The sequence below is a fragment of the Oryza glaberrima genome, chromosome 7, assembly GCF_000147395.1.
Source record: "Oryza glaberrima chromosome 7, OglaRS2, whole genome shotgun sequence".
NCBI classification, from domain to species: domain Eukaryota; kingdom Viridiplantae; phylum Streptophyta; class Magnoliopsida; order Poales; family Poaceae; genus Oryza; species Oryza glaberrima.
The window spans coordinates 18,119,219-18,130,573 of record NC_068332.1 but is presented as its reverse complement, the minus strand read 5'-3'; the positions used below and the strand labels follow the sequence as shown (position 1 = coordinate 18,130,573).

Below are 11,355 nucleotides of genomic sequence, written 5' to 3'. Positions count from 1 at the left end.
CTTTTAAAAAAATTTCGTCCGAAATTTTCCCGAAATTTCCGAAATTTCCGAAATTTCGGAATTTCGGTGACCCCCGATACAAATCAGTGTTCCGATAGGTTGAACCCTGGGAGGGAGTAGTTCTTTCTTTCTAGGTTGAAGCATGCATGTTTTGGTTTTTCCAGCCTCGGTTTTTCTCGGTGTAGCGGATTTCTGTTGGACGGAGCATTTCTTTAGGGTTGCACATGGTGGGGGAAGACTAGAGAGAGCAATGCAATACGTACGTTTTTTTTCCCCCTTTTTCCTATCGATGATGCAGAGCGCCTTGCTTGCGCCTGTATATAAATTACCGAAGATGAGAGCTTAGCATGTCCAGCACTCGTCTCTCCAGATTGAACGCATACCCCGGCCCCTCCCCTCTCCTAGACCAAAGCCCCAGCAAGAGAGACTATGGCAACCACCAGCCATGTCACCGTCTACGACATCCGTCGTGCGCAGCGTGCAGACACCACCGCCGCCGTGCTGGCCATCGGCACCGCGAACCCGGTCACCTGCATCTCCCAAGCCGACTACCCCGACTACTACTTCCGTATCACCAACACAGAGCACCTCACTGACCTCAAACGCAAACTCAACAACCTATGTAAGATGCGTACATATATATTAACTCAATTATTCCAGATAACAAAAGTAACGATGATTATTATTAAATTAACGTCTCATCTACCATAAGGGCTTAAACATCACATGATATACTAGGATCTAGCTAAGTGTCATCTTTGATTATTGTGTTTTTGTTTCATTTTGCTTCGTATGGTTGATCAGGCCAGGCATCAGGCGCCGACAAGCGTTTCTTCCACCACAACGAGGAGATGATTGCCGCGCACCCGGAGTTCCTCGACCGCGCCACGCCGTCGCTGGACGCCCGGCTGGACATCGCCGCCGCCGCGGGGCCGGAGCTCGCGGCGCAGGCGGCGGAGAGGGCCATCGTCCGGTGGGGCCGCCCCGCGGCCGACATCACCCACCTCGTCGTGGCCACCAACGCGGGCGCGCAGGCCCCGGGCGCGGACCACCGCCTCGCCTCGCTCCTCGGCCTCCGCCCCACCGTGCGCCGCACCATGCTCCACCTCAGCGGCTGCTCCGCGGGCGCCGCCGCGCTGCGCCTCGCCAAGGACCTCGCCGAGAACAGCCGCGGCGCGCGCGTCCTCGTCGCCTGCGTCGAGCTCAACGTCGTCGCGTTCCATGGCCCCAAGGAGGACTACCCCCAGACGCTCACCTGCCAGGGACTGTTCGGCGACGGCGCCGGCGTGGTCATCGTCGGCGCCGACGCCGTGCGCCCCGTCGAGCGCCCGCTCTTCGAGATGGTCGCCGTGTCGCAGGCCGTGATCCCGGGAACGGAGCACGCCCTCAACATGCGGCTCACGGAGCACGGCCTCGACGGCCACGTCTCCATCAAGGACCTCATACCTCTAGCGGCGGCCAACGCCGACGAGCTCCTGTCCGACGCGTTCCGGCAGCTCGGCCTCGCCGGCGTCGAATGGAACGATCTCTTCTGGGTGGTGCACCCTGGAGCCCCGTCGATCTTGGACCAAATCGAGAGCGCTCTCCGGCTGGAGCCCGGGAAGCTGGCGGCGAGCCGGAAGGTGCTAAGGGAGTACGGCAACATGCTGGGCAGCATGCTGATCTTCGTGCTCGACGAGCAGCGGCGGCGGATGGAGGAGGAAGAAGGCGGTCGATCAGCTGAGTGGGGGGTGATGATGGGGTTTGGACCTGGTTTCACCATTGAGACCATGGTGTTGCACTTGCCTGAATGCCCTAAAGAACAGTAAATAAGAATTTGCATCGCCTACATCAAGGTAATTGATCAATAAATAAATTAATCAAGAAGTCGTTGAACACAAACTTATACTTATAGTCCTTCTTTGGTCATCAACTTGTTGGTTTTCTATCCGTGATGTCAGCTGTAATCTAAGGAGTGCATGCGCATGTACGAAGTTGTTGCAAACTCTTGTGTCACATGTCACCTCTTTTTATATTATTTCATGCATATGTTGCCTAGTTTTGTAATAAAATCCTTGTATCCGGCCGTGGACATGTCAGGGAATGCGTATGTACAGTGTCCTACAAAATAGAACCAAGCTCAGCCTTCGGAATGAACTCAAAAATTTCATGCCTTCCATATATTCAATGTATTTGTTTTCGCTTTAGCAAAATCTGAGAATTTTAACGTTGTTGGCCCCGTAAGAAAAATCGGTGTTTCTGGCCCCGACGCTTGCCCACATATAGTCACATCAAAAAACTATAGCTCATCATACGGTGCTGGCTTCACCGTACGTTTCACTGCTCAATGGTAGTCATATAGCTCACATCAAAAGAAATGTAGCTCAAGGTGACAAATTAATGTAAATGCATGTTTTATGTGTTAAATATTTTATTTTGTCCACTGTTTCAATATATTTTCAGGACGCAACTCTTCCAGACTGACCACTGTCTCTAGTCGTCGCACACCATGCATGTGTTTGTTTTTTAGTAGGGCAACTAAAAAGAGTAGCCCATTCCTAGCGCGGTTGGAGGGACACTAGCCGTTCTGACGCGGATCGAGCAAAGGGTAGGGGCTAAAGAGACACCTACATATTGGTCTGTTTGGTCAGACTCTAACTTCTAGATTTAACTTAAGAAGTTAAGTCTGGATTAAAGTTGTGAAGCTATCTAAACAACCTACCACCTTTAATTCTAGCTTATTTTGTGAAAACACTTCAATTAGCTCCATTCATTTTTTGGTAGAAGCTGAAACTTTTTGATTATATAACTACGGTTAAAATATACGAACTCAAAGTAAAATAAATTTGTTGTGGGATAAAAAAAAGAGGGTCTTTTTCCACAGAAGACCACAAGAATATTGCTTTATCAATGTGCATTGCAAATACATGTTTTTTTCCCTTTTCCCGGTAGACACCACGCACACGTGATTTTATAATTTCTAGTTGTTTTAGATATAAACTTTTATATGAAATGACCGTTTTGCCCCTGGAATCAAACAACTTCCTCGGCTGGTCTGACCGGATAAGATCTTATGCATGTCCATGATGACGGTAAAGGCGGCCAAGGGCGTTGGATAAGAACATAAAGAGACCAAAGTGATTTTTTTTTTAGCCGTGTTCACTCAATAAATCTTTATCACTAAGGTGATGATTAGTTGGTCACCAACTTCTTGTTTCTTAATCCGTGATGTCAGCTGTAATCTAAGAAGTGCATGCATGACCTTTTTATATTGTTTCAAGCATATGCTGCTTAATTTTGTAGCAAAATTGATCCTTGTATCCGTAGACATCAGGCAACGTGTATGTAAACTGTTCTACAAAATAAAATAGGAGCAATCTCAACCTTCTTTTGGCACTTCCAATTCGGAATAAATTCAAAATTGTGATGTCTTTCATATCTCCAGCTAAAGGGTAAAAATGTTCTCAAAACAGAGCTGTGTGTGGCTACAGTATTCACACACCACAAACAGCTCATTTCAACTTGTATTGAAATTGTTGTGTATCAGAGGCATGCTACCCACACCACCTTCTGTCTTTACAAGCAGCAAAATCATGGAGTAGAAAGAATTCGAGATCTTTACATACAAGGGTCGCATTCTTCCTGTACTCAGACCGACTAGCTGGTAACTTCACAAACCAGTATATTCCAGGCCGATTTTAGATGGCGAGCATTCTGTCAAGTATAGTTTGCTATGTCCACATGGAAAAGAATCACCCAGTGAGAAGATATGTTACAGTTTAGGGTTTCTTTGTCTGTACCTGACGAAACAAGAGATGTTATGTGTTCAGTTCATAAGCACCAGAAAATCAGTTCACAACATATGTTTTCTTTGTTAGTCTTTTAGTTCTGAAATTGACATGCTTTAGAGAAAGTTTAGCTCATGATATTTCATAAAAAGTAATTACATTATCACCTAAGTAACGCAACAAGAATAGCTACTTACTTTTTTCAGGTATTTCTTATGAAGCTTCAAAGCACCAGCACAAGCTTTTTTGGCATCTAAATTTCCATTTACATCATTCAGAATCTGAACCAAAACAAAGGTCAAGAGTTAGATCTGTGAACAATACATGCTTGAACATAGGAGCTTATGAAATACAATCTTACAAGAGACAAGATTGGCTCAAAACCAATTTGAATTTTTGAGTTAGTCCAAAATCAGCTTTGTTTCAACTATAGCAGATTGAGGAGTATAAAATTGATTGCAAACTTTTAATGTAGTCTGGGTGCTAATCTTTTCTTATGAATTATATCAATCATGTTTTTTGCCGCAAAATCATGTAGGACTCCAGATTCCATATTTAACAACAGAGACGAATTGGAAATTTTTTAAAATGATGTGGCACTTACCCTAATAAGATCATCCAGTCCTCTAGCTTCCTGTAATAGCTTTTCTCTTTTTTCCTTGAGAACACTTGCAACCATGAAAACTGAAATTGGAACTGGACCATCAGTATCCTCAGATCCATTTTTCGAATTCTCTTTATCTTTGTCTTTGTCCCACTTGCCAAAATGGCGTACCCCTCTCAATTTTGATTTAGATACTTTACTTTTGTGAGCACTTGCATCTTCACAAGCGGCAAAGAAGATGTCGGGATCATATTCCAGAGCCCACATCATCTGTTGACAGGTTATAAACAAACGTGAGCAGCTACACAAAACTCACTTGGATACTCAAGTATACATTGCAGTCTGCACTGTGTGTTTGTCTTCACAAAGGAACAAACTTATGAATTAATACAGTGTTCATCCTTAAAACTTGTAACAAATCACAATTTGTATTTCTGCAAGCACACATAAATAAACCTAATGTCCTAATCCACAAGCATCAACCCCAATTTGAGTAAGATGGTCAAATTTTGTGGCTACATGTACAAATGAATGGAGCACCTATTTGAAAAAGGTACTATATATCACTTATCACTAAAGTAGCATGACTTGTAAATATGTAGTCTATTCAGAAGAGTAATTCATACCAAAGCAAAACTATTCTAGTGTTAGAAATATTCATCATTCGCTATTTCATACCTCCCAGAGATACAGGGAGTCCCCAAATGACACTTCGCGTCGAAATAGCACCATGAACATACGAAATGCAAAAAGATAATCACCTCCACCAAGTATTTCTGCATTCAGAACTCAATATTAAAAAATTGTAGGTACTTTGGAGAAGAAGGTTGAATGTTTGAAAGTTTCATTGATCTCAAATTTATACCTAGGTGGTCATGTAGCTTTGGATCAAGCACCTGAATAATAGATGCAAGGTACTGAAGTTGATTAGCCACACCCACAGATTGATCCGTGCATTTGAAATTTCCTCTCTTCAAATTCAAAGCATCAGAGTGAGTACAATTATGTTAAACACAAAAGGAATCAACTATATGTAATTATATAAGTACAAATACACTATCATAATTTCTAACATTAGGGGGAAGATGTCCTGAGAAAAATCATGAGAAGAAAGCTTACCAATCTACGCATCAATTTCTCAAAGCACCAAAAGGCATCTGCTTCATCCTTGAGTAGCACGATCATTGGCGAGCATAAATCGCTCATTCCTGTTTTGAGGTATAAAAGTTACACCTATAAGCCTTTTTGTTTTGGACACTAGGTGCACAACTCAGATATAGTAGCTCACCTTGACAGTAACCAACATCTTTATCAATCCAAGCATACACAGCTAGAATATCCCACAACTTGGAAAGATTTTCTTTGTTCTCATAAAATACCATGGTGCGGTCCGTACGTAGCACATCAAGTCCTATCATGATTTTACAGTTTTCATAAGTGGGTAGAAGTGTAAAATAAAGTATAAAAGTAGCAGAAAGAATGGGGGTTTAAAGCATACCAATTTGATGCAAAGTAAGCTTCCAGTCAATAATGAGCTTATCTGTAATACGGCTTGCAGATTCATCTATTTCATTTCCATTTGTGCTGCTTGTTGAAGTACCGTCTGATGTGTTTTCGGATGAAGTAGCCTCGAGTAAAACCAAAGGGTCTTTGATGGGTCTACCATCCTCAGTGATTAATGGTGCTGTGATCACTTTCCCGCTACCAACATGAGAATCCATCTCTCGGCAGTCTTCCTTCCATCTAGCATATTGTAGCCTGTGTGTGCACAAGGTAAAATATTTTCAGGCTAAGTCGAGAAAATGTTTCATCGGAGAAAATTATGTCTGAACCCCCATCAAAATAAATATACCAAAATACTAAATTATTGCACATGGATATTATATGAAACTGTTGAATGACAATTCCATTTTTATGGGTAGTTGGTCCCACTAGAATTTAACAACCGAAATAAGTTTAACAAATCTGTCATAATCATGTTTATACACGTGATACTTTTTAGGGTTCACAATAATTATTGTTATGGAAGACAATTTATCTAAAAAATAGAGTCCAAAAGCTCAATGGAATGTATTCTGGCGCCCAGGGCTCGAAAAAGTTAAGGTTATTGGGTCATCTCATTCAGTTGGACCACACCCTAAACTATTAAACTCTCTGGTGTTTTCGTCCTGCCTTTCACGCAAAAAAATCCAGATCGAAGTTAACATCCCTCAAGCGTCTTCACCTTATAAACTGCTGCTCCTCAGCAGAACTAGCGAGGTGGTATTATTGGCGCTACTGTGCTGCTGCTGCATGCTGGGCTGCTAGCTAGATGCTTGGGCTGCTGCCGCTTGCGGTTGTGGGCTGGGCCAGCTAGGCTGCTAGCTGCTGCTAAGCTCTTTTCTCTTTTTCTCCCCTTCTTTCTCTTTTTCTTTTCTCTAATTATTTGCGGGGTGTTACATGTATTCACTGATTTTATAGAAATGGAAAATGATCACTTATCTGTGAAAATCATCTATTTGTAAAACCAAAATTGTAGTGTATGAGAGAAGTGGCTTTGAGAATCGCAGTAAGTGCAATATAATAAAAAAATACATCAGATAAAAAGCATCATCATGTTAGTTTGAAACAAAAGAGAAGTGAAAATGAAATTTTAAATGCCTGCACGTTTCAAGAAAAATCATTCCAATGATACCGGACAAAGCAAGAGAAAAAATGTGCAATGAAATGTGAAAGATATAAATTTCATATTTTTTTTAAGAAAGTGAAAAAAAAATCAACTGTTCAATCTATGGTGGAAGCATGGATTCAGACATTATCATCGATTTGTAAGGTAGGGAACTTTTATATTTCTTCAAGTGAACACAGATTGCATTATGAAATGAAAGATATACCAGATATTGTTTAGGAATGAACCAATGAAAGTACCTTCTTATTTGCCTGATTTCCTCCCTCTCATCAAAGGTACTCCTGGGATCAAAACATCCAAGTAAAAACTCCCAAACCTCTCCCCTTACTGTTGGATGCACACCCTAGAAGAAAAGAAATAATTACCGATCAGTATATTAACGAAACCTATTAAATGATACTCAGTGCAAAAAAAAAAAAGTCTAAAGAGGAGCCTATTGTGAAACCGACAAAGAACTCTAAAAAGGTGATCATACTCCTTTTTGTATCCGGCTTAGGACTGAGGCAATATCAAGACAACCATCAGTGCTAAATGCAGCCTGCCATTTCCGGACACTCAATGTTTTTCCTGCCTGAAATGAAGAAACAAATAAGATAAACAGCTAACAACAAGATAGGACTATTTTTTCTCTGCAAATAAGAAAATAGAGTGATAGTGTGACACCAAGACCATTCTGAGAAAATGCTCAAAATTTTGAAGCAAATGTCACTTTATGAATAATAAAAATTATCAACTTGAGAAACTCTGTTCATTTCATCTAATGCAGTTTGATTTATGCTACCGAACAAATCCACAACGAATGACACATTTGCAGTAAATTTGAGCAATTTATTTGTAGAATATAATGTAGGATACAAAAGACATATGACCAGAAATGCATGGCTTGAACGGGTTTATATGTTAGGCACTAATGAGGTTTGGGAACAAAAACAACATACCTATCTATTCTATTATATACTAAAAGTCCATTAAACTTTCTACAAACACTCTCAAACCGCCATATGGCGTTCCTACAAACGCTCCTAGATCGCCACGTGGCACAGTCTAATCTCACCGTTGATTTTCATTTAAGTTGGTGGACCCGTTATTTTATACCGTTAGATTATATCTATAGCTACCATCGTTTTTAATTAAATTGGTGGATCCAAATTCTTGCCCCAAATCCGATCGTGCTTTCTATTGCCTACTTCAGTGCCTTCCGTCCGTGTTGGGCTCAAGGCCTCGATAGAGGAAAGCTTTCCTGCTGCCGCCTAGACTTGGATTAGGTTTCAAATCAAAGCCTCCACACAGATTAATCAATGGGGAAAATGAGCTACACGAGACTGGGATTGTACAAGCGTTTGACTTTCAGTAGCTGGCAATGTAATCACAAACAGTAGCATTTGATCATTTGGTGTAATCCACAGGCAGCAGCAGCTCAACGAAATTTTACCATCTATAATTGGTGATTAGGTTTAATAAGTAACTATGCAAACGAATTTTCTCGATGCTATTCCAGCACACAAATCGGTTTCATACTGTGCTATTAGAAGGGACAAAGAATAAGTACGTACAGTTCGTAAAAAAAAAAAAGCTAAAAAGCGACGTCTTTTGCTGAAAAGTCACGATATTATTCCTTCGCTCCTCATTCTCAAATCAAAAATTAAAATATCGTTATATCAGTATGTACGTACATATGAGGCCTCCTTTGTGGCGCTACTAAATCTATCTAACTTAGGTCTATAAATACACTAAAAAAATATTGCATCATATATATGTTATATATAAGTAAAAGTTCACTAACAACACTACATACATCCAAATGAATGTACTCCCTCGACCGACTTAACCATCCTCTCCTATTTTATACATGTGAAAACTGGACAAGTACAAACTTACATTGGAGGCTTCCTCTTTGGCTCGACTAGGATCTATTCAACTTAGGTCTATAAATACACAAAAAGTTATTGCATCATACATCTGTTATAAGTAAAAGTTAATTAACTTTGTACAAATGCTCCTAAATGCTCCAACACTGTCATGTGGTGCTCTAATAAATTATAGAAAATTATAAAAATTCTTAGAAAGTAACAAAATATCATGCAGCCATCGATTTTCATTTAAATCAGTGCTGATGGACATGTTATTAGTAATTAATCCTAATATCATGTACATAAACCTCTCCTAATCTCCCATACAAGTACGATAATACGTATTTTTCTCATAACAACACCACATACGTCACCAACTTAACCATCCTCTCCTATGAGTATTTCCTTGATAGTCCATTGTCTAGATCATATCAGAAAATAGTAGAATAAGGAAGAGAAAACATAATACCCATGGGTATTAACCACGTATGTGCGCACTTACGTATTCCCTCCACCTTACCACTCTCCCCTCCTCTCCTATTTTCTATTTAACTTCTCCTATTTTCTAACTAGCGCTAACTATATAAAACAATATTAGATAGCTAAATCATCATGACTCTTGTCCTAGACCATTACATCTCTAAAAAAAATTCTTCTAAATAAATGGACCCATTAATTTTAAACATTAGATCTTTAACAAAATATGTTTTACATAAAATAACCAAAGATCGAAAGAAATTAGCTTCAACTAATTGTTGATATTTTACAGTACCAAGCCATTCATCTTATTTCGTGTAAAATAATTAACCCATAGATACTATATGGCCTCAATTAAACCACCAATTACAAAAAAGATCTAGCATATATGGCCTCAATTGCACCACTTCTATAGGCTGTTAACACGCTAGGGAGTCACGCTAAAAGATTAACCAAGCTATAGATATCATATTAATCAGTGCCAACACATTTAGTTAAATTTAAAATTATGAACGATCAATTTGAAACCATTATAAATCATGATAAAATCCTCGAGTCATTAAGAAAAATAGTGATATCAAAATTCAAAGAATAATTAGTTCTATATTATCTGAAGATACCAGTCATAGATTTATTCATCAATGTTCATAGGTGAAACAAGCTAGGCCTCAAATTTTTTACTTCCAATCAAGCTTTGAAGTATCAAACAAACTGCATGATATGGGACTGACTAACTTATATATATTGAACATTTTACAAAATCTTTTCATATAGATACAAACAATTTTCAGTCATCATAAAAGATTTTAACATTTAGAAACAAATAGATGCCCGCGCAATTGCGCGGGCTACCTTCCTAGTTGTACAAAAAGAAAAACAAACAAGTACGAAATACAGTTCCCTAGGCTGAGACCTAGCAAAAATTTCTAAATGTCATCATTGAATCATATACTCACAATTGTTGATGCACAAATACTATTAACATATTAATTACATTTTATAGTGCAGTTACCTCAATCTATGTTGCAGAAATTGCACTGTCCTTAACTGAATTTTGGTGGCTATGGCGGTTCCAATTTCTAGGATGTCTTAAGACTCTCACCACCTATCTCTAACTTAAGGATGAAAAACTACATGTTGTTTGATTAAAGGACATGACTAGCCAACAAAATGTAGTAACTGCATTTTTATTTTGAGATTATAGAACACTTTTCCGAAGAGGAGTACGGAAGCATTCTCCACTTATTATGTTTCATTTCTTCGATCTGCAAAATGTTATGTATTAGGATAATTTTATCCATTCACTAATTAACCCACCCATAGTTTTACCATTTTTCACGATATTTTTATATCCTTCCTCGAGACTCTTAAGTTATTGACGAGATTCTAGAGCTATCAAGAACCCTATTTTGACTAGAACAAGAACCACATTATTGCATAATGCAAAAAAAAAAAAAGTCTGGTCATGCAACAGCAATCAACTCCCAACGCATGAAATGAACTGAAAGGGAAATTTAAGAAAATCAAACCTTGATCTTGAACTTGCTCTTGGGCACGTCATCCGTGCAATCCGAGCGGACCTCATAATACGAATCCGCCGGCGTCCCGCTGCTACCGATGCCCCACTTGATCATCTTCCGACCAAATCAACCAAGAACCGGAGCAAACCAACAAAAATTGGAACCGCCAAAATCCAATCCAGTCAAGAATCCAATAAGAACGTGACAACACAGACGTTGAGGCAAGGCTGGGCCCCGGGCTCCAAATCCAATCGACCGACCTCTGAGAAGGCGGGAAACCGACCAAGAAACAGGTGACAAGAAGGAAAAGAAACCCGAATCACGCGCGCAAATGGAATGAAGAATGAGGAATGGAGCCGATCCCCCCTTAGCAACCTTCCTCCTGTGCCGACGGATGGAAGTGGAATTGCAGGAGGAGGAGCCAGGGGAAGGGTAAAGGGGGGACGCGAGAACTGGGAACGCGGGTATG

General features: G+C 40.1%; 2 protein-coding genes across 2 annotated transcripts; one reads left to right on the top strand and one right to left on the bottom strand.

Moving 5' to 3' along the window:
• The first annotated feature begins 390 nt into the window (after positions 1-390).
• On the top strand, positions 391-2,073 carry LOC127780589 (bisdemethoxycurcumin synthase-like). Its single transcript, XM_052307511.1, has 2 exons — positions 391-622; positions 805-2,073. Exons 1-2 carry the CDS (start codon positions 430-432, stop codon positions 1,806-1,808), a joined length of 1,197 nt encoding a protein of 398 aa, XP_052163471.1. The 5' UTR covers positions 391-429; the 3' UTR covers positions 1,809-2,073.
• A 1,274-nt stretch (positions 2,074-3,347) lies between these two features.
• Positions 3,348-11,355, bottom strand: LOC127778962 (rab GTPase-activating protein 22-like). Its single transcript, XM_052305614.1, has 11 exons — positions 10,896-11,355; positions 7,515-7,610; positions 7,279-7,382; positions 5,870-6,129; positions 5,660-5,782; positions 5,491-5,579; positions 5,237-5,342; positions 5,050-5,147; positions 4,372-4,641; positions 3,965-4,048; positions 3,348-3,779 (listed from the first exon to the last, which is right to left on the bottom strand). Exons 1-11 carry the CDS (start codon positions 10,998-11,000, stop codon positions 3,759-3,761), a joined length of 1,356 nt encoding a protein of 451 aa, XP_052161574.1. The 5' UTR covers positions 11,001-11,355; the 3' UTR covers positions 3,348-3,758.

Bases quoted from the DNA above. Each gene is read 5' to 3' on its own strand.
- LOC127780589 (XM_052307511.1), top strand. From the start codon at position 430: ATGGCAACCACCAGCCATGTCACCGTCTACGACATCCGTCGTGCGCAG. The intron at 623-804 runs GTAAGATGCGTA...ATGGTTGATCAG, and splicing joins ACGCAAACTCAACAACCTAT to GCCAGGCATCAGGCGCCGAC.
- LOC127778962 (XM_052305614.1), bottom strand. From the start codon at position 11,000: ATGATCAAGTGGGGCATCGGTAGCAGCGGGACGCCGGCGGATTCGTAT. The intron at 7,611-10,895 runs GTTTGATTTTCT...TCTTCATTTCAG, and splicing joins AGAGCAAGTTCAAGATCAAG to GCAGGAAAAACATTGAGTGT. The intron at 4,049-4,371 runs GTAAGTGCCACA...GTTTTGGTTCAG, and splicing joins GACTGGATGATCTTATTAGG to ATTCTGAATGATGTAAATGG.